This window comes from Cetorhinus maximus, chromosome 18 (genome assembly GCF_964194155.1).
Source record: "Cetorhinus maximus chromosome 18, sCetMax3.hap1.1, whole genome shotgun sequence".
Classification (NCBI taxonomy): domain Eukaryota; kingdom Metazoa; phylum Chordata; class Chondrichthyes; order Lamniformes; family Cetorhinidae; genus Cetorhinus; species Cetorhinus maximus.
Window position 1 is genome coordinate 68,257,348 of NC_135896.1, and position 27,916 is coordinate 68,285,263.

At 40.6% G+C, this 27,916-nt stretch overlaps 1 protein-coding gene across 3 annotated transcripts; it reads left to right on the forward strand.

Moving 5' to 3' along the window:
- The first annotated feature begins 3 nt into the window (after positions 1-3).
- Positions 4-26,146, forward strand: LOC144693224 (zinc finger protein with KRAB and SCAN domains 2-like). 3 transcript variants are annotated; one of them, XM_078562833.1, is made up of 2 exons: positions 4-574; positions 21,952-26,146. In XM_078562833.1, the coding sequence occupies exons 1-2, from the start codon at positions 211-213 to the stop codon at positions 22,296-22,298; spliced, it is 711 nt and encodes a 236-aa protein (XP_078418959.1). In that variant the 5' UTR covers positions 4-210; the 3' UTR covers positions 22,299-26,146. The 3 variants fall into 3 exon arrangements, with proteins under 3 accessions (XP_078418959.1, XP_078418957.1, XP_078418958.1); XM_078562831.1 differs by having other exon boundaries at positions 4-739; positions 21,952-26,140; XM_078562832.1 differs by lacking the exon at positions 21,952-26,146 and adding an exon at positions 1,590-3,287 and having other exon boundaries at positions 4-739.
- The last annotated feature ends 1,770 nt before the right edge of the window (positions 26,147-27,916 follow it).

The following is a 27,916-nucleotide window of genomic DNA, read 5'->3' on the forward strand; positions in this document are numbered from 1 at the left end:
CTCAGAGGGGGCAAATTTGAAGGGGCCTTTCATGTGAGCCGTTTGTTTAAATCTTGGGGCTTTTCTTTTGGGTTTTGTTTTCATTTATTTGCTGTTCAATTGGGGCCGACCGCAGAGTTGTCGCCCTGGAGGTGTGGGTGAAAGGAGTTGGTTGATTTTATTGTTGAATTTTTTTTGCGGTGTCCGGGCGCCGGGAGCTTGGTTTTTCCAATGATGTCAGAGGTGAGGTCTGAACGCGGTGCCCTGTGGTCTGATGCCGAGACCCTGGCGCTGATCGCCGTCTGGAGCGAGGAGAATGTGCAGACGGCGCTGGACGAGCAACTCAGGAACAGCCACGTTTTTAAATTCATCTCCTCGCAGCTGCTGGACCAGGGTTACATCCGCACCCCGGAGCAGTGCCGCATCCGGATCAAGGGGCTGAAGAGGAAATACACCCTGGCCAAGGACAGCATCAAGAGGGGCTGTAGCGCCAGCGGGAGGAAGATCTGCCGCTTCTACGAGCAGCTGGACGTGGTGCTCGGTTCTCGGGTCGCCAATGAGCGGCCCGTACTGATGGACGCAATCGCGACAACGGGTGAGTCGCAGGATATCAAAGAGGAGCAGAGCAGTCCGCACTCCGATATCAGTCAAAGGGTTGAATGCCGGAATGGCCATTGTTCTTCCGAGGAGCCCGATCACTTGTTGGGGGAGACCAGCAACCGGCAGTTTGAACCTCAGCCCTCTACCAGTGCTTTCTGCAGTAAGTATTTTTCATTTTTACCTTTCGCTGGCTCAGAGCGGACAGAATTGTCTTTCGGGGACCACATGAGAAATCCTGGAAAGTACGGATCATGCGACTGTCATATGACAATTAGATGGTCACGGTCCCAGGCTGCAATTCCGTATGTGACAAGAAATTCAACCCGGGCAAATGTAAACAATGCTCTGACTATAACAGGAAGTTGTGTATAAATGCATTCGGTTTCCTGTACCTTTCTCCGTTTCCTCTGCATTTCCGAACTTAATTCATTGCTATTATGTAAAAATCTACCTTTATTACATATTTAGTGAGTGGCCGTGATCCCTCGTCCAAAAGTCTTTTGGGGTTCAGTGGTCTAATCTGCAAATCTTTTAATTAATAAATGTAACACGCGCTTGTTTACATTCCTGGTAGACTTCTTGTTCGCTTTTGCCGTCAGGCATTAAAAGACAGTGGAGGATTGATAATTGCTTGGGACATCATTAGGTTGTAACTTAATATTTCTGTTCTTTCTCTTTTAAATCCCGAGATTTCATGGAAAATTTGGCTGTGCAATTTTCAGGATTTATTTAGCATTTATTTCCAGTATTACTTCACCTATGCAAAATCTACAAATTGGAAGGGGAAAGTCCCACCAAGATTAGTGTTTTTAGAAATTTATTTGGTCCTGTTGCTATCAACTTTAATGTTTTTTAAAAAGCAATGTTTGAAAGAACACTGGAGGTTTTTTAGCAAATCAAGTAGTAAATTACTTTATGGACGTTTAGCATATTATCAATTTAACGCTATCTTTGCAGATTAGGAAAGTAGGAATACTCTTGTCTGAACCGGTCTTTTTTTCACCCTTCAGCTTTCTACAAATGGGAAAGCATAAATGAGTTGGCAAAACTCAGAAGAGGCAAGTTTTACAAGTCTGCATGGCTTGACACTGATATTTATTCTGGGGCCGGTATGCATTCCAGGTTTACAGTATTTTACAGTATTTTTGTGTGCGCATGGCGCACACTCTTTATCTCTGCACTGCCTTCAGTGGCACATACAGTGTGATTGCTACAAAAGTGAAGACAGAAATGTACATGCATACAAAGACAATAAACTCAACACTAAACATGTACAATCAATGCAGAATATAAATCAACAGAGCCAGTAAAATTTGGGAAAAACTCAACAGGAACTGTTCCGAAAAAGAGTCATATTGGACTCGAAATGTTAACTCTGTTTCACTTTCCACAGATGCTGCCAGACCTGCTGAGTTTTTCCAGCACTTTGAATAAAAACAATGTCAGAGCAACTGAGACACTTCTCTTGCACTATTGTTCAAAATAAAATTAATCTTTGAAACCCACTTGCTTTTTATGTGGTCAAATGTAACCATAAACCCCTGATTTAGTTTATGGCCCTGCTGGCTTCAGACTTACTGCTGGCTGGCATAAAGTCAGCAGTAACTATATTGCACAAAATTCTTTGAAGATATGTTGAAACGAATGACATGAAGAAAAAGTACCTCTTATTAACAGGCGCACAATGCAAAGGATGTGTGTCTACACAAAGCCTGTACATTTGTGTTAAGCCAAAAGGTCGTGGTGACTAAATTCAAACAATGATATCTTGGCAGAAAAAGTGTCAATAAATCCTTATCAGGAATAATGCAGCTGAAGCAATTGATTTTACCCCAGACTACACATTATATTCAAGTAGCTCGCAGGTAGCAGTAACCAGTGTTACCCCCGTGCACTACAGCTAGTAAGACAAAGATCAATAAATAATGCAACATATAATTTATTCAATTCTTTGTTTTTATCACAGTAAGATTTGGTTTTGGAAAATAGGTCAAATCAGGATTGTTGGAATTGGGAAGGAGGAGAGGAGGTTTCAGCTTCTTTGATTGCAATATAAATATGCATATTCAATCAATGTGAACTTTTAATTTTTCATATGCAATACGTAATCATTGTGGGTTCTGAATAATTACTTTTTCCAAAATTTCACAAGCCAGGATATGAGAAACATGCCCTTCTCAAGTACTGCTAACCTGGGTACAATTCGTGACTTCAATATCAATGTGATGAAGATCCTAGACAGGTTGCAAGGGATAAATGATACTTATGCCAAGAGTCCTAAGAGACAGCAGAGGAAAATTGTGAGGGATTGGCAGAGTCAATGATTAATGTTGGGGTACCAGTAGATATAAGAAGGAAACATAGGAACATTCAGGCCTTCAAGCCTGTTCCTCAAAAGTCGCCCATTTTCAGAAAGGGCAAAACCAAACACCAGCAACTACAAGACTTTGATCAGTATTAGGCAAATAATAGAATAGATGATCAGGAGCAGATTTGAGGATTATACGTACAAAAATAGATTCAGAATGGGAAGATTCTGCATGACCAACTCCTTGACCATATGCGGTGCCTCAGGGATTGGTCTTGGACTGCTATTCTTTCTAATTTGCATCAACCACTTGGATTCAGAAACCCGATGAAAAATGGTCAAAGATTCAAGTAATGACTAACTATGTGAAGAAGAGTTGATTCTGGGGAGGCAGTTTGGAAAATGCAAAAGGTGAAAAAATTGTAAATTGGCAGAATAATAGCAAATGAAGCATAAAGTACTAAATATTGGGGGGGGAGATGGGAGAGGCAACATAGGCATTCCATGATTAGCATCAAAAATATTGAAGATGAAACTGAAAAGACCTAGATGCTCAACATTCCTAACCACTGCAGAGCAGTACTCAAGAAATCAAATAGAATTGTAAACTGTACAGCCTAAACAATCTTAAGTCAGAAGAAACAGTGTTCAAACTCTATGGCATGTTAGTCAGACCACAGCTTGAGAATTGTGTCCACTTCTGATCACCAAGACCTAAGGCAGACATGAAATGACATGAGGACATATGAACAGCAAATAACAACAAGGCCTGAATTGTTGAAGATCGAAAGAGCTGAGCTACGAGGAAAGACTGTAGAATCTGGGAATTTTCACCTTTAAAAGTAGGAAATTGAAAGGTGTGTAATGTAGTAAATTATATGGACAAGGAAAATCCATAACTTTACTCTAAATTAAGTTGCAAAAGTAGGATAAGGGGACATGGGTTCAGACGAGTAAAAACAAATTTAGGATAGCTATCAACTATATTCTATAGCTATCAGTTTTATTCTATGTTGAGCAAAGAATGTTCAACATATGGAATGAACTTCCAGATAGAAATTGGAGGCATAAACCCTGAAACAATTCAGGAAAATTTAGATGCTGCAATGGCAGGTGTGGAGGTAAGAGGTACATTTATTTCTGGATAGATGTATTAAGATGGGCCAATTGATTTTTTTATCTTCAATTATTTGTTATCTTGCAGATCAAGGCTGTAGATGTGGGTGTAAATGAAAGATGGCTTTGGTCAAGCATTATAATTCTTAAGTCAAGAGCCATGTGATTGAAAATGGGTTAATATTAAAAGGTGGTAGAAATAGTCAAGACAATAAATCAGCCTGGTGAAGTTTTTTAAATGAAGATTCTATTGAAGGAAAGAAAAGATACCTAATTACAAAGTTATTTTATTAAATAAAACTTAACCCCGCCATATTCTAAACAATGGGATGGAGGGTAAAGTAACCCTGATTTGACTGAATTCTGTTTCTCTGCAAATGTTGCTTGCCTTGCTGAACACTTCCAATATTTTTACCTCCACCACTTATGGGGGGCAGAGGTAATGTTTTTGCCCCTGTTCGTCTGTCGTTTCATCTTCTTCAGTTCTCTGCCCAAAGGCAAGTTCCACCCACTGCACCACAACTTCAACCATGGCAAGGAGGCAGGTTCCAAGTCCACCCCAACCAGAACAGAGATCGAACCCTGTACTGTTGACACCAATCTGTTCCAGACCAGCTGTCCAGCCAACTGAGCCAACCAAACCCCACAAGGAGTTCGAGTTACTGTGGCAACATGCACTTTTGCATGCATGTTGTAGCCTGGAGCTATGGATAGTGATGGTAGAGGCACCAATTTCTTTTCATCAAATGGCTGAGCAGGAATCTCTCCCATTCTTACTGCCTGCCATTTGTGTATATTGGAAGGGTTTACAAATTGATAGTCAACCCATTTGGTCACATGAACGCATGTTGACCTTCCTTGGTCAAGCCCAGGAGTGGGACTTGAATCCAGAGCTTCTCAGAGGTAGGGACACTACCACTGTGCCACAGATCTCCTATTAGTCTATTTGTCTGTAAGCAATATATCTTAAAAACTAATGGACGGATTTCAATGAAACTTGCTACTCAGATAGTGTATGACCCAAGGAAGAACTGATTAGATTTTGGTGAAGATGTAGACCTGGATGCTGGAATTTTTTAAAGGGTCTGTTTACACTGGGAGAGGGGGCAAACTGACTTCTTTAGAATGTTGTGGGTTGTTTTATTTAGAATGGTGTTGATTGTTTTAGGATATTGTGGATTGTCTCAGCTGCTGTGGTGCAATTTGTCACAGCTGTTAAAATATGAACAGAGTTTTCGGAGCAGGTTGCTGGATGTGGATTGGCCTGAAGTCTTCGCAGTGAGATGGAAGTTCTTAATAAAAAGATTTCTTTTTTCAGCTTTGCAGTTACAGAGCATCAACCAGGCAGGGAAAAGCCTCAAGGAAGAGCTGGCGAAGGTATGCGCTCTACTGAGTGTCCACTTCACTTGTCTGTTTTCATTTTTAGAGTTGCTCAGGATTTCTCGATATGAAATCTATGGATAAATTTCAACCACAAGGGAAAGTACGAGTTTAATACATAAAATACTGCTGAAATCAGTGGCTCTTTCTGTAGAATATTGGCAACTCTCACCTAATAATTCAAAAACAAAAATACCTGGAAAAACTCAGCAGGTCTGACAGCATCTGCGGAGAGGAACAGAGAAACAAGTTAACGTTTCGAGTCCGTATGACTCTTCAACAGAACTAAGTAAAAATAGAAAAGAGGTGAAATATAAGCTGGTTTAAGGAGGGAGGTGAGACAAGTAGAGCTGGATAGAGAGCCAAGGTGGAGATCACCAAAAGATGTCATAGACAAAAGGATAAAGAGGTGTTGAAGCTGGTGATATTATCTAAGGAATGTGATAATAAAGGTATAGATAGCCCTAGTGGGGGTGGGGTGGGGGGAAGGGATCGAAATAGGCTAAAAGGCAAAAATAAAACAATGGATGGAAATACATTTAAAAATAATGGAAATAGGTGGGAAAAGAAAAATCTATTCATTACAGGCCTACCAACTCCCACAGCTACCTTGACTATAGCTCTTCACAACCCGCTTCCTGTAAGGATTCCATCCCATTCTCTCAGTTTCTTCGCCACCGTCACCTCTGTCCTGGTGATGCCACTTTCAAAAACAGTTCCTCTGACATGTCTTCCTTCTTCCTTAACCGAGGTTTTCCACCCACGGTGGTTGACAGGGCCCTCAACCGTGTCCAGCCCATCTCCCGCGCATCTGCCCTCACACCTTCCTCTCCCTCCCAGAAACATGATAGGGTCCCCCTTGTCCTCACTTATCACCCCACCAGCCTCCGCATTCAAAGCATCATCCTCCGCCATTTCCACCAACTCCAGCATGATGCCACCACCAAACACATCTTCCCTTCACCCCCCACCGGCGACATTCCACAGGGATCGTTCCCTCCGGGACACCCTGGTCCACTCCTCCATCACCCCCTACACCTCAACCCCCTCCCACAGCACCTTCCCATGCAACCGCAGAAGGTGCAACACCTGCCCCTTTACTTCCCCTCTCCTCACCGTCCAATGGCCCAAACACTCCTTTCAAGTGAAGCAGCATTTCACTTGCACTTCCCACAGTTTAGTCTACTGCATTCGCTGCTCCCAATGCGGTTTCCTCTACATTGGAGAGACCAAACGCAGACTGGGTGACCACTTTGCGGAACACCTTCGGTCTGTCCGCAAGCATGACCCAGACCTCCCTGTGGCTTGCCATTTCAACACTCCACCCTGCTCTCATGCCCACATGTCCGTCCTTGGCCTGCTGCATTGTTCCAGTGAAGCTCAACGCAAACTGGAGGAACAGCACCTCATCTTCCGACTAGGCACTTTACAGCCTTCCGGACTGAATATTGAGTTCAATAATTTTAGATCATGAACTCTCTCCTCCATCCCCACCCCCTTTCCGATCCCCCTTTTTTCCAATAATTTATATAGATTTTTCTTTTCCCACCTATTTCCATTATTTTTAAATGTATTTCCATCCATTGTTTTATCTTTGCCTTTTAGCCTATTTCGATCCCTTCCACCCACCCCACCCCCACTAGGGCTATCTGTACCTTTATTATCACATTCCTTAGATAATATCACCAGCTTCAACACCTCTTTGTCCTTTTGTCTATGACATCTTTTGGTGATCTCCACCTATCACTGGCCCTCTATCCAGCTCTATTTGTCCCACCCCCCCTTAAACCAGCTTATATTTCACCTCTTTTCTACTTTTCCTTAGTTCTGTTGAAGAGTCATATGGACTCAAAACGTTAACTGTGTTCCTCTCCGCAGATGCTGTCAGACCTGCTGAGTTTTTCCAGGTATTTTTGTTTTTGTTTTGGATTTCCCGCATCCGCAGTTTTTTGCTTTTACCTAATAATTCAGTTGGTTTACTGTTAAGTGATTCTGATGGGTCTGTTATTGCCATTTATAGGTGTACCTTCTTACAAATTATTTTAGTTTTAGAGAAATTGAGTTTGAGAGTGATGTGGAAGCATGCGACGCCTATTTTTGTGTTGGATAAAGGCCACAGCTATCTGTGTCTTAATTTATTTGTTTGGATTTGGATCTGTTACTCAAGTGGTGAGAATTTTCACACTTCTGTTATTTTCGAGGTAGAAGATCAGCCACGATCGAGTTGAATGGTGGAGCAGGCTCAAGGGGCTGAATGGCCTACTCCTCCTATTTCCTATGTTCTCAGAATAAAATTTCATCTGCCACCTGTCCACCCATTCCACCAACCTGTCTGTGTCCTTTTGAAATTCTGCACTATCCTCCTCACAGTTCACATTGCTTCCAAGTTTTGTATCATCCGCAAATTTTGAAATTGTGCCTGTACACCAAGGTCTAGGTCGTTAATATATCAGGAAGTGCAAAGGACCCAGCACCGACCCTCTGGGGACTTAACTACAAACCTTCCTGCAGTGTGATAAACATCCATTAACTACTACTCTGTTTCCTGTCACTCAGCCAATTTTGTATATATGTCGCTATTGTGCCTTTTATTCCATGTCCTATAACTTTGCCCACAACTTTGTTGTGTGGCACTTTATCAAGTGCTGCCTTGAAGTCCATATGCACCACATCAACAGCATTACCCTCATCAAAATTCTCCTACCTCATCAAAAAGCTCCAGCTAGTGAGTTAGACACAATTTTCCCTTAAATCTGTGCTGGTTTTCCTTAATTAACCTGCATTTGCCCAAGTGACAATTTTGTCCCAAATTGTAATTTCTAGAAGCTTCCTCGCCACCAAGGTTAAAGTGGCTGGCCTGTAGTTGCTGGGCTTATCTTTACACCCTTTTTTGAACAAGGAACATTTGCAATTCTCCAGTTCTCCACTGGCATCACGCCCAAGTCCAAGGAGGACTGAAAAATTATGACCAGTGCCACATCAATTTCCATTGTCATCTCCTTCAGTATCCTTGCATCCCCTTTCCTTTACAGGGTCCTGAGGGGCCCTTCACCTCCCTGGGACCAAACCAAAGTATGCCACTGCTCTCAGGAGTTCACTTTGATTCTCTTCAGTGTTCCCACTATTCTCTGAGGTATGAAATTTCTTGGATCCTTCCACTAACATCTGGCCTCCAACTCTCCCTCAGCACCACAGAATTGTGGATTCCAAGGTCAATCATGGGTCTCACTGCATTCTTGCTTAGTGACTTCAAATCAGAAAATGCCCTCAGTTCCTGAAGCCCCCTGCTGCTGGTTTCAGCAGCTTTACAGCTCCAGATCCACGTTTCAACTGACTTCTTGGGTGATTTCTCACTGCAACAAAGCCCAAAACCAAAAGGAAAACCTCCCCTTGATCTATCCCCATGGCAATGTTGCATGACTGCGGTGTCCAGATAGAAATTTAAACTAATTATCCTCAACTCCACACCGTCCTTTTGTTCTAGGAAACCATATGAATAATTTCAATCTCTTCTTGAGAAGCTATATATATCCTACAAACACCAAAAAAGCTCGAAGGGATGGTCCATTGTTTAGTTTCCAATACTTTCCCCATGACCTTATAAAATAAACGTAGGCCACCCTCTGATTTGCAATTTCTTTAGGTCTGCTTAATTTGTAAGTTTTTTTTTTCAAGCCATGTTGAATGTCCCTAATGTATCCCCTTCCAGCCAAATGATCATATGTTGTATCTTCAATCATTCTGTCAAGCCTCTTTCCTATTACTGATGCCAAACTATGTCTTATTACCTGAATCGATCTTGTCTCTTTTTAAAAGCCTCCTACCTCTGTCCAAGAGTGCAGTGAGCTGTTAAAAATACAGGCAAGGGACTCATATAACACATGTCCCATCTGCCCAAGGACCCTCTGGTGGCTATCATCCAATTCAGTTGCTCTGTCTGCTTTCAGGTTCTTAATTCTCACTAAAACAGCGTGTTCATTTATGTTACAATTAGTAGTTTTATTATTAAGAAATCATTAAATTTTGTCAAATATTGTATTCAAGAGTGAAGATCTTGGTGATGTACTCAATGTAGTATTTCCACCATACCCAGTAAGATCTTCATAACCCTGCCCTTGAGCATCCTTCAATGGCCCAATAAAATCTTTGGCAGTTCTCTGACTTTCCACATAACTGAAAAACTTTTCCAATTCCACAATTGCCTGCAATTCTCTTTTCCATTATCCTTTTTGCAGTCCTTATTTTATTAAGCTGTTCCTTGTATTCATCTCTGTTGAGTATTGAATGCCTTCAGATTGTAGAAACATTCCTGTTTACATCTTGCATGATATATGACTTATATAAAAGTTTGGTAGGTAAGCCAATGAGTTGCTGCATACAACCAGTTAATATTCCCATATGTAAACCAAAATCTCCCAAACAAATGGATATGAGCAATTTAAGTAAGAACCAGATACATCACTCTAAATCTCTGTTCAGTGTATCATGTGCATTACTAGTTGGCGATTTGATGGGCAAAGGAAACTCTCACCTGAAATTACCAAGAGCTGATTTAAATGTTCATGCAATTTCTTTAAGTTCATTTGTGTTTAATAGTAATTCATCTGCCTCCCATATAAAATATGTTCCAATGTTTTAGGGACTGGGCTATTTACAACTGTTAATTCAGGGTCCTACAAAAAGGATTCTCTGCACAATTTTCAGTTCGCCTCACAATCATTTTTTTGTTGCTGTTGTTGCTTAGGTTTTCAGGCGCTTTTGTGGCAATTGTGGTCTAACTATTTTGCCCCAAGATAGTAAAGGGTGTTTCTCCATGGGAATTCCCCTAAATCTGGTTTGATTGAAGTTGGGATGGGCTGACAGGATTGTATGGCAGATGTGACTACAACAAGGAAATACTGTCTAAGAACTAGTACCCTCACACTTAAACTTGCAGATAGACATATAATTGTCAGGAGCGGTGCTTGCATACACTGCAATCAATTAGGAGCCTGTGAATGGGATATCTCACATGCTGCAAAGTTAGTTGCAGCCAAACCTGCCTGAAGTCATTGTACTGCCAGTGGTTCTAAAAGTTAAAATCACTCTTAGTTTTGTTTTCTCCAAATCATTTAACGGTGCACAGATGATATGACCCATGGTCGTTAATCTACAGTGCATAGATGTATTTTATCTCCTTCCCGTAGACTCTTGACAGCAATATACAATGATTGTGCAATTTTATCACTAGTTGAAGTTCTGGTTTACTAGGTACATTGTCCTCAGAGCTCCACTGCACAAAACCACTAAGTTTATGAATTGGAAAACATTTACATTTCTGTTCATTCGTCCATAGCAATAGCACCAAATTATACAAATCAATAAACATGCACTCAGTCAGAAAATTTAAGCTCCTGTGTTTTATTGCCCCACAGGTATACACTCTTTTTTGACAGAGTTTTTTTGCGACTCATTCCTATTGATGGCTCAAGGTCGATGGAAGCCATGAATTTAGTGGAATCTTTATTTACACTTCTAGTTTACTGTTAAAACTGGTCACATATTAATGTTGGCTGTGAACAATGTCTCTAACCTCCAAGATTAACTTGTTAGTATTTTGTTTGTTCCTGAAGCTTTATATTTGTGATATCCTCCCATGACACCCTGGTCCACTCCTCAATCACCACTCCACCATTCCATGCATGTGCAAAAGATGCAGCACCTGCACTTTTATCTCCTCTCTCTTCACTGTCCAAGGTCCCACATACTCCTTCCAAATGAAACAACAATTTTCGTGTGTTCCTTTAAATTTAGCATACTGTATTTTCCACTCAAATGCGGTCTGTTTGACACTGGGGAGACCAAATGTTGACTTTGCGGAACACCTCTGTAAAGTCCAGCTGCCTGTTATTTTATTACTTCACCCTGGTCTCACACTGACTTCTCTGTTTGGCCTTCTGCAGTGTTCCAGTGAAGCTCAACGTAAGCTCAAGGAACAATATCTAATCTTTCGATTAGGCAGTTAAGTCCGGAAGGTTATCAACGCGAGTTCAACAATTCCAAGCTGTAATCTCTTTGATTAATTTTTCTTTGCAGGACTTGGTTTCTTAGAATCATAGAATGGTTACAGCATAGCACATTTGGCCCATTGTGTCAGTGCTGGCTTCTGTTAAGAGCAACTCAGCTAGTCTCACTTCCCTGCCCTTTCTCCTCAGCCCTGCAAATTTTCTTTTCTCTTCAGGAGCTGATCCAATCCCCTCTTGAGCGACTGGATTGTACATGGCTCTGCCAAACTTTGAGATAGTGCATTCCAGGCCCTAACCACTTGCTACATAGAAAGGTTTTTCCTCATGTTGCCGTTGGTTCTTTTGTAAACATTTTAAATTGGTGTCCTCTAGTTCTCAAACTTTCCATTAATGGGAACGGTTTCTCTCTGTCCGCTCTGTCCAGACCTCATGATTTTGAACATCTCCATCAAATCTCTCAACCATCTTTTCTGAAAGGAGACAGCCCCAGCTTCTCCTTTTAGTATTGTTTTCCCCTTGTTTTTGCATACAGGGAACCTGTTCTTGTTTCTTGTCCCATCACCATTCCCTTTGGCCCTACACCACAAAACCTTTTGTCAAAAAAAGAGACATGTCTAAGCTTTTCGTCTTGCACTCATTAGGACACTCGCAAGAATACCAATATAAGGGGGGGAAACAACAATTTATACTGTATGTGATTGATTGGCAAGTGGCGTTGCCATGGAGAATGCACCACTTATGGTGACTGACAGTTAACTGTCAAGCATTGTTTGAAATTTAAACCAGGCAGCTTGACCCTGATTGGTCAAGGCATTGCCTTGAGAAATAAGCCAGTGAATGCCGTCACTTATTTTGTTTAGCTGAAAAAGGCACAATGTAAAGAACAGGGCCCCGTGTATAAATATATGTAGCTTCTAGTACACGCAAATGTGCCGCACTGCGAGCCCGACTGACGATCTTAAATTGGTTGTCAGCGTAATTCTTAGCACAAATCCTCAATCGTAGATTCATATCTAATGTCGGACAATGTGTTTTGAGTTTTGCAAGCATGGGCTGGTTGGGTACGGTCTGTATCCTGCCCGTTGTGAACAGTGGCTGGGACATGCTGTTTGATAAGATCCGTCCGTCTTTGGGACATACGGCCTACATACCTAGCATCACACTGGCACTGAAATTCATGTACCGCTTTACTCATTTGTGTGATAGGCAGAACATCTTTTTGACTTGACGGAATCCTGTTAGTAGTGAATACCACTTGTGTTGCGACTGCATAGTAGCAGCGTGAAACAGCTAGCTTCGCCTGTTGCTCAAATTTTTGAGATACCTTGCCCTTCCAGGGTAATCTGAGGTAGACGGGCCATTTTTCAGGGCTGAAGCCCATTCATGAGTTTGAATGATATCCAGTGCAAAATGATCTATCCTGCCTTTGATGCGCCCTACTTCAGCATCAAGCTTGTGCAAATGGCTCAGGCCCTATTTACAAGGTAGCCGATAAGACCAATCTTATAGAGTGTGGAACTGTAAGAATCCCGACACATATATTGACTAGTGAAGATTGGCTTGTGGTAGACCAGTGCTAGTGTGTTGGTAGGTATGTAAGCCGTACGTACCAAAGACTGGCGGATCGTATCAAACAACATGTCCCAGCCTCGGTTCACAACGGGCAGGATACAGACTGTCCCCAACCAGCCCATGCTTACAAAACTCAAAACACAGTGTCTGACATTAGATGTGATTCCACAATTGGACAGCATTTGCTAAATAATCCTCAATGTGTTAAGAATTACGCTGACAACCAATTTAATGTTGTCAGTCAACTCACAATGTGGCACATTTGCATGTACCGGAAGCTACATGTATTAACTCTCAGGGCCCTGTTCTTTGCAGACGGAAAGAACATGTATGCACATTGTACCTGCTAGGGCTAAACAAAGTAAGTGACAGCCATTCGCTGACTCATTGGTCAAGGCATTGTCCTGAGTAATCAGGGTCAAGCGACCTGGTTTAAATTTCAAACAATGCTTGGCAGTTAACTGCCAGACACCATCTGTCAGTAGTGCATTCGACATGGCAACGTCACTTGCCAACCAATCAGCACTCTCTTCACATACAGTATAAATTGTTGAACAAAAAGATAAATACCTGGAAAAACTCAGCAGGTCTGACAGCATCTGTGGAGAGGGACACAGTTGACGTTTCGAGTGTGAAGGGTCATCCAGACTCGAAACGTCAACTGTGTCCCTCTCCACAGATGCTGTCAGACCTGCTGAGTTTTTCCAGGTATTTTTGTTTTTGTTCTAGATTTCAAGCATCCGCAGTATTTTGCTTTACAGTATAAATTGTTGTTTTCCCCCTTATATTGGTATTCTTGCGAGTGTCCTGATGAGTACAAGACAAAAAGCTAAGACGTATCTCTTTTTTCAGCAATACTCAAGTTCTGTACGACCAAACGACTATTTAGATCTTTTGCCATTTAATCTCTCCTGTCTTCCACCCTATCATAGTCCTTCCCTTTATTCGTATCCCTACCCTCCCCCGTTTCACTTGTTATTACATTTATCCATTACATTTCTAACTTTTCCCCATTCTGATGAAAGGTCATCGACCTGAATTGTTAACTGTTTCTCTCTCCACAGATGCTCCGTGACCTGCTGAATATTTCTGACATTTGCTTTTGAATATTTGTGATGCAATACTGGTAAATCGTTTTTCACATAGATCTGGAAAATCCAATAGTCATCTATCTTAATTGATCAGTGAGTAAAAAATGAAATGCATTTTGTCTCTGGGTGCTTTTATGCCTGTCCAGTTGCCAGCAGACGATGCATATTTGAGTGTGAAAATGTAAGTGCGGATATGCAAGCAAAATTGCATTAACGTCACCTTTTGAGATGAAGGCCGTGTTGCCCCTGCTTTTGTTGTAACTATTAAAGCAAATCAAGATAGCAGGCTTTGGAAAAAATGCATTGCTTTATTATTTAGTCTTGAAGCGATTCTATTCAGGTGAATCACTCATTTGCAATCATACTAAAATCTCAGCTCTTTATGGATCAACTTCTTAATTATTCATTGAGTTATATGATACTTTGTACGTTCCCTTTCCAAAAAGGCAGGTAGTAGAAAACAAAACCCTTGCCTTTATAGGAATTTCTATATCTATTGGTCAAATGAAAATATGTTTTTCGGTGGCTAGTGGGGCTGTTATTGGATGTGGCAGACATGTGTTGGAAAATTCAGGATATTTGTGAGAAATCTATGTACTTTAACTTCAGTCAGAGGGTACAGTTAAAACTGGCAATGAATCAGACCACTATATTTTAATAGTAATCTCCTTGTTGTTTACTTTTATGTAGCAGTCCAAGTCTTGCACAAAACCTATTGTTGACTGCACAGGAAACAGCTGACCAGAAACTCTTTTAAAGAATTGGTGCAAAGGGCCAAATGGCCTCCTTGTGTACTTAGCATTCTTGATTCTAGAACTACTGGTTAATAGCATTCCATAAGAACAAAAAACAGCATAGAATGATAAATCTATTGTGCGAACAAACTTGGAGACTAGAATCTTTTATTTTGGAGTTGTTAAGAACCGTTAACATTTAAAGAAGAAATCCATACACCCGGCAATTAACTGACAGAAATACGCCATGAGATTTCATGCTTTAAAATAAAACAAACTTTATTGTATATCAAAAAGAATTAAACAAAGTAAGTGCTATTAACACTATAGTTTACAACTACGTATATAATGAACTCAGTTTTACTTTTTACTTCCCCTCACTACGCATTCCCTTATACATTAAAACAACCTTGAAGGTGCATTCACTTCTCGAGAGACCAATCCAAAGGTACGCCACAGCCCTTCGGAATTCACTTTAATTCTCCTAAGTGTTCCAGCTATCCTCTGAGGTAAGATTCTATGAGGGTCCTTCTTGCCTACGCAGCTCTCCACCTTTTCTTTGCAAACCTCACAACTGTGGATGCCTCAGCTCCTTGTTCAAGTTGCCGGTAGATACCTAACTGCCTTCCCACAGCTTTCCAAGCTAATTCTGCTGACTGCTTTCTGCTACACGGCTCTGTGAGGACTACTGTAGATTTCTTCCACTAGCTCCAAGCTAGAGCTGCTTTTCTTCCGGCTCTTTTTTCCTCTCAAACTCCCAACTGAGAGAGAATCCTATCTGCATTTCAAATGGTGAATAATGAAGTTAGTATTTTCTGTGCTTGAACTGCCCTATCTATGCATGACTATCACCTTGTGTTGGCTCTCTCAATGCGATGAGATGCAATCTACACCAAAGCAAAGCTACAATGGCCTCTGTCTGTTCCCCAAACTGAACTGCTTGCTTCCGTTAGCAAATGCACAGATAAATCAAGCAAAAGAACCTTCTAACCAAGACTCCAGCCTGAATCACTATGGCAACGTGGCATGCTTTCGAATGGTTCAAACGGAAATGCAAACAAATCATTTTAATTTCAAAACAACTCTTTGATTCTGCAGCCCATGTCATAGAGCCATAGAGGCCTACAACACAGAAAAAGGCCCTTCAGCCCATCGAGTCTGCGCCAGTCAATCAAGCACCCAACCTTTCTAATCCCATTTTCCAGCACTAGGCCCATAGCCTTGTATGCCATGGCATCGCAAGTGCACATCCAAATACTTATTAAATGTTATGAGGGTTTCTGCCTCTACCACCCTTTCAGGCAGTGAGTTCCAGATTCCCACCACCCTCTGGGTGAAAATATTCTTCCTCACATCCCCTCTAAACCTCCTCCCCCTTACCTTAAATCTATGCCTCCTGGTTATTGATCCCTCCACCAAGGGGAAAAGTTCCTTCCTGTCTGCTCTATCTATGCCCCTCATAATTTTATACACCTCAACCATGTCCCCCTCAATCTCCTCTGCTCCAGGGAAAATAACCCTAGTTTATCCAATCTCTCCTCATAACTAAAACTCTCCAGCCTAGGCAACAGCCTGGTGAATCTCCTCTGCACCCTCTCTAGTGCAATCACATCCTTCCAAAAATGCGGATTCCAGAACTGCATGCAACACTAGTTGTGGCCTAACCAGCGTTTTATACAGTTCCAGCATAACCTCCCTGCTCTTATATTCTATGCCTCGGCTAATAAAGGCAAGTATACCATATCTCTTCTTAACCACTTTATCCACCTGTCCCGCTACTTTAAGGGACCGGTGGACATGCACACCAAGGTCCCTCTGAGCCTCAGTACTTCCCAGGGTCCTACCATACATTCATCATGTATTCCCATGCTCTGTTTGTCCTGCCCAAGTGCATCACCTCACACTTATCTGGATTAAATTCCATTTGCCACTGATCAGCCCATCTGATCAGCCCGTCTATATCCTCCTGTAAGATAAGGCTATCCTCCTCACTATTTACCACCCCGCCAATTTTTGTGTCATCCACGAGCTTACGGATCAACCCTCCTAAGTTCAAGTCTAAATCATTTATATATACCACAAACAGCAAGAGACCCAACACCGATCCCTGTGGAATCTCACTGGACACAGGCATCCAGTCACAGAAACATCCCTTGACCATCACCCTCTGCTTCCTGCCACTCAACCGAATTCTGGATCCAATTTGCCAAATTGTCTTGGATCCCATGGGCTCTTACCTTCGTTATCAGTCTCCCATGCAGGACCTTATCAAAAGCCTTCTGAAGTCCAAGTAGACTACGTCAAATGCATTGCCCTCATCTACACAACTGGTCACCTCTTCGAAAAATTCAATCAAATTGGTCAGACATGACCTCCCCATAACAAAACCTCACGGACTGTCCTTGATTAATCCCTACCTCTCCAAGTGTAGATTAATTCAAAACAGAAATAAAAATACCTGGAAAAACTCAGCAGGTCTGACAGCATCTGCAGAGAGGAACACAGTTAACGTTTTGAGTCCGTATGACTCTTCAACAGAACTAAGGAAAAATAGAAAAGAGGTGAAATATAAGCTGGTTTAAGAGGGGGTGGGACAAGTAGAGCTGGATAAAGGGTCAGTGATAGGTGAAGATCACCAAAAGATGTCATAGTCAAAGGACAAAGAGGTGTTGAAGCTGGTGATGTTATCTAAGGAATGTGATAATAAAGGTACAGATAGCCCTAGTGGGGGTAGGGTGGGGGGAAGGGATCGAAATAGGCTAAAAGGCAAAGATAAAACAATGGATGGAAATACATTTAAAAATAATGGAAATAGGTGGGAAAAGAAAAATCTATATAAATTATTGGAAAAAAGGGGGAACGGAAAGGGGGTGGAGATGGAGGAGAGAGTTCATGATCTAAAATTGTTGAACTCAATATTCAGTCCGGAAGGCTGTAAAGTGCCTAATCGGAAGATGAGGTGCTGTTCCTCCAGTTTGCGTTGAGCTTCACATTGCAGCAGGCCAAGGACGGACATGTGGGCATGAGAGCAGTGTAGAGTGTTAAAATAGCAAGTGACAGGGAGGTCTGGGTCATGCTTGCGGACAGACCGAAGGTGTTCCGCAAAGCGGTCACCCAGTCTGCGTTTGGTCTCTCCAATGTAGAGGAAACTGCATTGGGAGCAGCGAATGCACTAGATTAAATTGAGGGAAGTGCAAGTGAAATGCTGCTTCACTTGAAATGAGTGTTTGGGCCCTTGGATGGTGAGGAGAGGGGAAGTAAAGGGGCAAGTGTTGCACCTTCTGCGGTTGCATGGGAAGGTGCCGTGGGAGGGGGTTGAGGTGTAGGGGGTGATGGAGGAGTGGACCAGGGTGTCCCGGAGGGAACGATCCCTGTGGAATGCCACCGGGGTGGTGAAGGGAAGATGTGTTTGGTGGTGGCATCATGCTGGAGTTGGCGGAAATGGTGGCGGATGATCCTTTGAATGCGGAGGCTGGTGGAGTGATAAATGAGGACAAGGGGACCCTATCATGTTTCTGAGCGGGAGAGGAAGGTGTGAGGGTGGATGCGCGGGAGATGGGCCGGACACGGTTGAGGGCCCTGTCAACCACAGTGGGTGGAAAGCCTCAGTTAAGGAAGAAGGAAGACATGTCAGAGGAACTGTTTTGGAAAGTGGCACCGTCAGAACAGATGCAATGGAGGCGAAGGAACTAAGAGAATGGGATGGAGTCTTTACAGGAAGCGGGGTGTGAGGAGCTGTAGTTGAGGTAGCTGTGGGAGTCAGTAGGCTTGTAATGAATATTGGTGGACAGTCTATCACCAGAAATTGAGACAGAGAGGTCAAGGAAGGGAAGGGACCATGTGAAAATGATGGAGGAAAAATTGGAAGCAAAATTAATAAATTTTTCCAGGTCCAGACGAGAGCACCGAAGCAATCATCAATGTACCGGAGAAAGTTGTGGGAGGGGGCCGGAGTAGGACTGGATCAAGGAATGTTCCACATACCCCATAAAGAGACAGGCATTACTGGGGCCCATGTGGGTACCCATAGCCACATCTTTTATTTGGAGGAAGTGAGAGGAGTTTAAGGAGAAATTGTTCAGTGAGAGAACAAATTCAGCCAGACGGAGGAGAGTAGTGGTGGATGGGGATTGTTCGGGCCTCTGTTCAAGGAAGAAGCGGAGAGCCCTCAGACCATCCTGGTAGGGGATGGAGGTGTAGAGGGATTGGACGCCCATGGTGAAGAGGCAGCAGTTGGGGCCAGGGAACTGGAAATTGTTGATATGATGTAGGGTGTCAGAGGAATCACGGATGTAGGTGGGAAGGGACTGGACAAGAGGAGAGAGAATGGATTCATGATAGCAAGAAATGAGTTCTGTGGGGCAGGAACAGGCTGACACGATCGGTCTGCCAGGACAGTCCTGTTTGTGGATTTTGGGTTGGAGGTAGAAGCGGGCCGTCTGAGGTTGGGAGAATATGAGGTTGGAAGCTGTGGAAGGAAGATCTCCAGAGGAGATGAGGTCCTGGAAACAATGGCTTGATGTTCAGTAGTGGGGTCATGGTCCAGGGAGAGGTAGGAGGAAGTGTCTGCGAGTTGACGCTCAGCCTCTGCGAGGTAGAGGTCAGTGCGCCAGACAACAACATTATAACTCTGTCCCTCGTGAATAATTTATATTGCTAATTGAGTTTTACAACTATCTTTTCTAGATTGTTAGTTTTTTGATTTTTTAAAGAAGATAACAATAGAACTCTGGCTCTACCAAGAAGTCCAGAAATGGGTCACTCATTATTTAAGTTCATTTTCATTGTTAACTCTGACCTTATATGATAAACACAGGTTAATTAAACCTAGTCTTGATGATCTGCGTTCACAGATTTATCTGTTTCTTAACCAGGCTTTTCTTTTTAACTTGTATTTAACACTTTAATCTCCATCCTAAAAGTTATATCCCTAAAATTAAGAGTCATATTCTAAAACATGTGAATTATTAACTATATAATCCCAAAATAGCTGATAATTTGTTTTCATGGCATCTTGTTGGGAATTGACAGTGATGCATTTGAAGTGTCTGAACTCTGTAACCAAGTTGAAAGAAATTTGGATTTTTTTCTTTAAATCTCTTTACATGATTTCAGAATATGATCTCAGTAAAGATATTCCTCATACTATTATAAAACATAATTAAAATAACTTCTTGCAGAATTATCTTTTCAGGCACTACAATTGGCTTATTGGTTAATGGTTTCAGTTTGCTGATTGGATCAGTGGTGTTTTCATTGGTGGCCTCTTACAGTCGGACACTTTTGTGATTAGGAAGGTCGACCTGTGAAGACCTGCCTGGTGGATATCTTCTGTGCGTCGAAAGAATCTACGTAAATACACATCCCAACATGTAAATAAGAGGGGAAGTGGAAGACAGTCATGTTTATGTGGTCACACATTAATCAACATTAATGACTTTTGAGAAGCAGCTCATCACCCCCTTCTCAAGAGCATTTAGGGATAGGCAGTAAATGCTGGCCTAGCCAGCGACACCCACATCCCATGAACAAATAAAAAGCACTAAAATGGGCATGAAATTTCATCTTCAAACAATATTGTTTCTAAGTTCAAATAAGTGCTGGCACACTTTGGTATTTTACCAGAAACAAAAAATGCTGGAAAAACTCAGCAGGTCTGACAACATCTGTGAAGAGAAAGAGTTAACGTTTCAAATCCATATGACTCTTCAGATACTGACTCGAAACATTGACTCTGTCTTTCTCTCCACACATGCTGTCAGACCTGCTGAGTTTTTCCAGCATTTTTTGTTCCTGTTTCAGATTTCCAGCATCCACAGTATTTTGCCTTTACCTTGGTATTTTAAGTTTGATTATTGATACACCTCCAAGGAGACACTGCTTCTCACAAAATGACTAAGTACTAAGTGATTAATTATTTAACGGTGGGCTTTTAAACGGGTGCATGAATCGAAAGAGTACCCATCTGTACCATTTTTATTACTTTTTCATGGAACAAATCCCTTAAAACTGATGAGCAATAAGGTATGAAAAGGAGAACCCTATCAAAATATTGAGGGGAATTTTTTAAACAGATCTTCGTGATTCAGGTGAAATCCAATAAACGTTAAGGTTGTTGACTGTTTACTGCAGTCAATGGTATGCACAACTGCATGTAGAATATTGTCACAAATTTTCCAATGAAAGGCCTGTAATAGATGTTTTCTTGCTTTCAAGTCCACCCATGGCCTCACCCATCCCTACTTCTGTATTCTCTTGCCCAACAACCCTCAAGAAATATTAATCCTCCTCTAATTCTGGTCTCTTGAGTGTCCCTGGTTTTAACAGCTCCACTTCGGTGACCGTGCTTTCAACTGCCAAGGCCCTAGACTCTGGAATTTCCTCCCTAAAACTCTTTGCCTCTCTGCACCTCTTTCACTTTTAAGACACTCCTTCAAACCTACCTCTTTGCCAAGCTTTTGGGCATCTGCCCTATTGTCATCTTACGTGACTTGATGTCAAATTTTGCTTGATAACTTTCCGATGAAACTCTCCGATGGGACATTTTATTGAATTAAAAATGCTATATAAATATAATTTGTTATTGTTTAAACTGAACATTGGAAATTTTAAGTCTGTATTTGGGAATAAGGCTCAAATCCTATTTGAAGGCAACTATCTGGTTTTTGAATGACAGCTACTTTGTGAACACTCAAAAGCTTTCTCTTTATAAATTGGCAGTAAATTATTTAAAAAGCAGGTGCGTAACTTATAAATTGGCAAAGATACATAGCTTTTTATTTGAGATGCAGCATCAAATTATTGTCTCAATAGCCCATTTCAACAGAACTACAAAGAGGGTAGGTGGTATTGGAGGATGCGTCTCCCAGCTACCATGGTGTCCCAAAATTTGGTTGATTGCCTTTGGAAATTAGAGGATTTTTCCAGAGCATTTCCTAAATTGGCCTAATTTCTTTCTCTCTCCTAGGAGATTGTGGAGTTCTGCAGGAAGGGGCCATGGTGTATTGAAGTTAAGTCGTGATAATATAGAATAGGCTTTATAGAACATCTGGTCTTTCCCAGACTTTTGTTATACATCATGAACAAAATAAGACTTGTTAGGTTTGTATAGCCCATTTGGTTGAGTGGGATATGTTTCAAATTTATTGGGTTTTTTTTGCCCCCAGCTCCCCGTGTGCGACGTGCCCATTCATCTGTGCCACTTAATCCTCAGCCCAAGAAAGCAAAGAAACACTCACTGGAGGACATAATGGATGGTATGATGGAGAAGTTCATTCGCTATAGTGAAGCTGCTGATGAAAAATTTCTTCGTTACATGGAGGCATCAGAAGAACGGTTCGCTCGTCTTGAGCAACTCCGTATGGAAATGGAGGAAAGGATGAGACAAAGTGATAGAGAACATGAAGCTCGTGTTTTATTCATGTTGGGACAGATGATGGGCCATAATATGACTGACTTTCCCTCCACCTCGTCAACTGCTGAGGGTGAAATAACTGAAAGGAAAGTATTTTAGGTCACGGTTAAATTCACTGCCAACTTATTCACTTAAAAATGAAGTATCTTTGTAGCGCATTTTTATTTTATATACAGTATGTTTTCTGATGTCACTGCGTACAGGTTCATAACCAAAATATTTTTTAATTGTTGGTAAGCTTGCATGTTGAGTGGTAAACGATTTTGTTTGGAAAAACTATTTAGAGCAATAGCTCAACAGTAAACCAGCCATCTCCTTGTTGACTAATTTCTGGGGTGGGAGTACTGCAGGGGAGTGGTTTTAGTGCAAAAATTGAGTTCACTTTTAAATTAACATGAAGTCAGGAGGAAATATTTGTAGCAATGCTAAGATAAGACTTCAAAAATAAGATAACTATAAAATCAATCACTAATGTTCTTTCACATAACCCGAAGTAAGAGATAAGACTGTGGAGATCAAATGACCCAATGTGATATTGGAAATGTTGCATCAAGTCCACTGCCCTGCCTTCGTTATTTTCTTTTATTTCACAGCACTATTAGAAGTGGTTTGCTGCAGCATAGCCAGTCATTCATTCTATTGTTTCCCTCACAGCAGTTGCTATTAGTATGCAATGCACTTAGCAGTCCTTCAAAAAATGGAAATGTTACAACACTATATAAAAGAGCAGTGTTCCATATTGAGTAATATAGCATATGGTACAGTATTTTGTATAACTGAATCGTAACACCATGAATTGTGAATGAGTGAATGTGTTTTTTTGATTAAATGTGTATGTTATCTGTTTTTTTGTTTTTTGGCATTTCAGTTTTAGCAAATGGACTCAACATGGCCTTAATGGGACCTTTCCCTTTGCTATGTTAAATGGCATCTGCTCAAACCAGAATGTCCAGAAATCGCCATTACCTTAACAGAGAATCCAGCCTTCTGTTACCTACAGAGCAATAGCTATTTGTTTCTATTTTTAAGAAATGGAATTCTTAACATTTTTAAATATCACTTTTACAGAGCCACCTTACTTTGGTTTTTAACTTTTAGATGATGTCAGAAGTTCTGAATAATTTAGTTTGAATTAATGCTGTAATAGCCACAGATAAGGATGTGCATTTGATTTGAGATGCACGTGTTTCAACATTGGCCATTGTGAAATTAAATGGAGCTAATGTTGCTTTAAAAAGGAATTAGTAACTCCCAGGGACTTGTAATGAAAGATTTAATTTTTTTACCCAAAAAACAATAATACAACTGTATATAAATGCGTTTCTTGACAAGATAGGAGTCTTGCCAACTGTTGTCAAAAGGAGTTACAGCTGAGCTGTTCTGTCCCAGTTGAGATAATCTTGACAAGAAACCTAAAAGCCTTAAACATAATTGGTAGATAGTGATTTCTCTCACATACATCATTTGTAAATTAATCTTAGCATTGGGTTGTGAATGAGAGGTGCTAGTTAATGAACCGTATTTTCATATAATATACTTATCATAAATATTACTAGATTAAGGTGCTGAATGCAATTAAACTGAAAAATGTTATGTTAACTGGTTACTGGGGTAGGACAGTGTTTGTGTTCGATTACTAATCCCTCCTGACAAAAGTATGCTTCATAGTATGCTTGGAAGACACAATTGTTAAAAGATGCTTAATACTGGTGGTTACAAATAACTTATGTGCTGAAGCAAGTGCATATTTTAATACCAAGTTTATGTTTATAGGTTGTTATAGCTTGTTTACTTAGTTACTGTAATTTCATGCCAATAAGTTTCAGTCTGTATACTTAATTCATATCCTTCCCTTTTATAGATGCTTTCTACCCACAGGCACTCTCATTAGATCACAGAAAGCATTAACCAAAGAGAAGTGTTATGATCTCCGTAGAGACCGTTAACTTTTAAAAATAAATTTGAACTTCCAGCTAATAGCTGAAAAGATGACAATACGCAATTTCACACATTAAGTCATTTACTGTAGCAAACAGACTAAAAGCACTCTTAATTAATTGCTTCTTTTTGTAGACAACTTAAACTTTAAACGACAGACTTTAAATACAACCAAAAAACACACCTCACAGATATACTTTACATTGTCCTTTAAGTAGATATTCAATTGTCCCGAAACCAGTGATTCTTTGCTCCCTAGGGTTTACTTCTGTTTTTGTCCTTTCTCGACCTGGGAGCTTTTAATCTCAGAACTGTCTTTCAAAGTGAGGCTTTCCCCCGGAGATTCTTTCTCTATCTAAGTTAGGCAAATCTTCCAGCCTTGTTTTAACTCCTCATGAATTTGGTCTTTCCAATCAGAGCACCACCTCCCATCTGCATTCCTGTGTGGTGAACCACAGTGTCTTGCCGCCTATATCTGCTCTCCTTCTCCCTGATCCTGAAAAGACTAGCCCTGTTTGTGAGTTTTCAAGTTTATCTTAGGCCCTTTTCCTCTCAAAGCCCATCTCAATGGCAATGTGAATCACATGGGCCTTGTATCCAGCTAGAAATACTGATGAGCTCTCTGTGAGACTCTTAACTCTGTTTAATCTTGGAGGTAAATGCACAGTTTAAATCACAACTGATTACAACCTGAGATTCTCAACACATTTCTGAGACTTTGGAGACACATAGTCTAGCCAATGTCAGCACACCGGCTGCTGCCATTGTCTCCAAGTGTAAACGTCTTGCACCTTCTTCCCAATAAAACAATCTGGGCCCCCTCTAATCTCTAACAATCAAACCACCCAGGCTTGCTATCAGGCAGACTTCAGAACATATTACATGACCACCTTCATTTTACCTTTAATTAAAGACAGTCCCAAAACTTAACAGTTTTATAAACCTCATAATTGTAAAGCCATTTTTGTTTACTACCTTTAACCATACAAATAGAAGATTAGTTCTTTTCTTTTCGAAGAATTTTTATTTTTCGTGGAAAATTGCAGCGACAATTTTGTCCATGTAGGGTGAAAATAGGAACAGATGAAAAATAGAACAGATCCAGATGTCTAAATTATAAATATAACCCAATTATCATTTAAGAAAAAGAACAAGTCCTTGTGGGTGTGTTGAGTGCAAAATTCATTTGAACTTAGAACAACTGAAATGAATGATCTATCCCACAAACTGTGAATAGATCTGCTCTTCCCACGGTGGGAGAGGAATCCTTTCTCTTTCACTTTGAAGTATTTTTACAATTTTGTACTGTAGAATAGATTGCTACTGAAGTAAAATAAAAGCTTACTGTTGAAATTTGGTTTCACAGTGTGATCCATTTTCAGAACGTAGAGATCATGCAAAGAGTCAACGTCCATCCAAGAGAGAGAAATAACAGGAAAGGAAAAAAAGACAGTTATTCCTAGTATGTGAGATTTATCATGGTAAAGTAAAAGATGTGCAGTGCCTAGTGTTTTTGAGATATAATTAGCAAAATGTTTTCTTGTTTCTTTGTGACTTTTGTTTCTTCACTTGCATAATCCCATGGATCTATTTTTTTATGTTTTAACTGCATTCACTCTATAGTACAGAAAATATTATGACTGGGAAGTGGCCTGATTTCAGGCCCCTACTAGTTTTGTTGAGTGGTTCTCATGAAATTAGTGTGGGTTGACTCCACCTTCTAGGAAGCTTGCCTGAGATGGTTATCTTTCTGTCAGGCAATTGTAAAAATACAATCTCTTAAGTACTGTGTGCTAAAGGCCTGAGTTAAAGGTAAGATGCTCCGAACAAGCTATACACTTCTTTCATTTTCTTTCTTTATATTCGCATCTTCTTTTCTGTTTTCCCCACCTTCCCTTTTGTTCTATTGTTCCTTTCCTATTGTTTATCTTCTCCAATACACATGAACTCCTGACAACAGAAATTCAGAATTCAACAGAGATAACAAGACAAAAATAAAAATACCTGGAAAAACTCAGCAGGTCTGACAGCATCTGCGGAGAGGAACACAGTTAACGTTTCGAGTCCATATGACTCTTCAATAGAGAGTCATATGGACTTGAAACGTTAACTGTGTTCCTCTCTGCAGATGCTGTCAGACCTGCTGAGTTTTTCCAGGTATTTTTATTTTTATTTTTGTTTTGGATTTCCAGCATCCACAGTTTTTTGCTTTTATCTTAGAGATAACAAGAGTTGTGGTGAATGCTGTTGGACTGGCGAATATGCCGAGCTGGAGCTGCACACAAAATTAGTTTCTATTCAAATTTGAGCACTGAAGTTGACTCCAATGATTGGAAACGTGAGGAGGAGGAGGAAACTCCTCAACATTTCTGATCAATGTTGAGTTTCAAGTCAATGAAGTGCACTAATTACAATGGAGATGAAACAATTTGGAATAGAATGTAGCACCTATCATTTATTTAAATGATCATAAAGCAACTTCAGAAAGTTTCCAAATTATGCTTTTCACTCTGATGCCTTTCTTAAATTCACAAGTCCCAGTTGATGCTTAGGTAATTTTATCAGTCCTATTGTGTTGCAGTTTCAAATTACCTTTGAAACCTGTACATTTCTACTTTATTCATTGTACCTTGCAATATTTGTTCTTAATACACGTGGCTTTTTGGGAGGGAGAGGTAAATTATTTTATGATCGTTAGTTCTAGTTCTGGTGTGTGCAACTATAATGCAGAAATATGTTGAATGAGATACTCTGGGTATAGTGCCTTATAGTTACTGAATCAGTGCACTGAGCTGTATTTCAAGATTGTTCTGCCAAACCTTTTATCCCAAGCATTGTTTAATTCCTTTTTTATTTTTAGCTCTTCCCTGCCCCCAAAAAATTCAACTTCCAGCACCATACTAATAGGTCCATATTTACCAATTCATGGATTTAAGCACTCTGTAAGATGCCTAGAAATGAATACATCCACTGTTAGACATACTACTAGGTTACCATGGCTTCTGCCTGCTGTTTACTGGGACTTTGAAGGTAGTTGGTTCTGGAGCTGAAGGAGGAGCTTTCTGCAGAATTGAGCAAATGAAGCCTTTATTATCTGACTATTGTTTCAGCTACTGTTTAAGTCAATTTTCCATATTTCTTTATTTACAATGAATTGTGGCTTAAATATGTGGTTCATTCTTCGGCTGTTGCCGAGAAATTTTGCATTGATGTATTGAAGGAGTTGATTGGATAATACCATCATGCATTGATATTTTCATGAGATTTTTTAACATTATTAATATTGAATACGGGACATCATGTCATCTAGATCAGACTCAAACATGGGTTAAAATGGAGAATGTCAACAATTTTAATTTAAGTTAAAATTTTTCTGTAGCGGCACAGGTTTCCTTCACCTTGTGAATCTTGCTTCTCAGGTTATGTCTTGTTTCTAGCTCTGAAACGGATAAGCAGCAAATGTCTCAGTGGCCTCAGATAATGCTGCTCTCTAAGAATTGAAGCTGAAACATGTCCCAAGTTACAACCCACTTCCTCCTTCCTGATGCTTATTTCACCTCATTATTCAGTATTATATACAATGACCCAGCCAAGATCAGCAACTTGCCATCTAAAAGAAGCCCGTAGCTAATTGGAAAATTGATTTTTTAATTGCTACAAAGGGATTATTTATTTGTTAACTTTTACAAAACTAATCTGTGTAAAGTGTTACACATTTCAAATTTGCTGTAATTGATATTTTGATTCACCGAAATAGGAAGTATCTTCATTCCATTTCC

Bases quoted from the DNA above. Each gene is read 5' to 3' on its own strand.
- LOC144693224 (XM_078562831.1), top strand. From the start codon at position 211: ATGATGTCAGAGGTGAGGTCTGAACGCGGTGCCCTGTGGTCTGATGCC. The intron at 740-21,951 runs GTAAGTATTTTT...TTTTGCCCCCAG, and splicing joins CTCTACCAGTGCTTTCTGCA to CTCCCCGTGTGCGACGTGCC.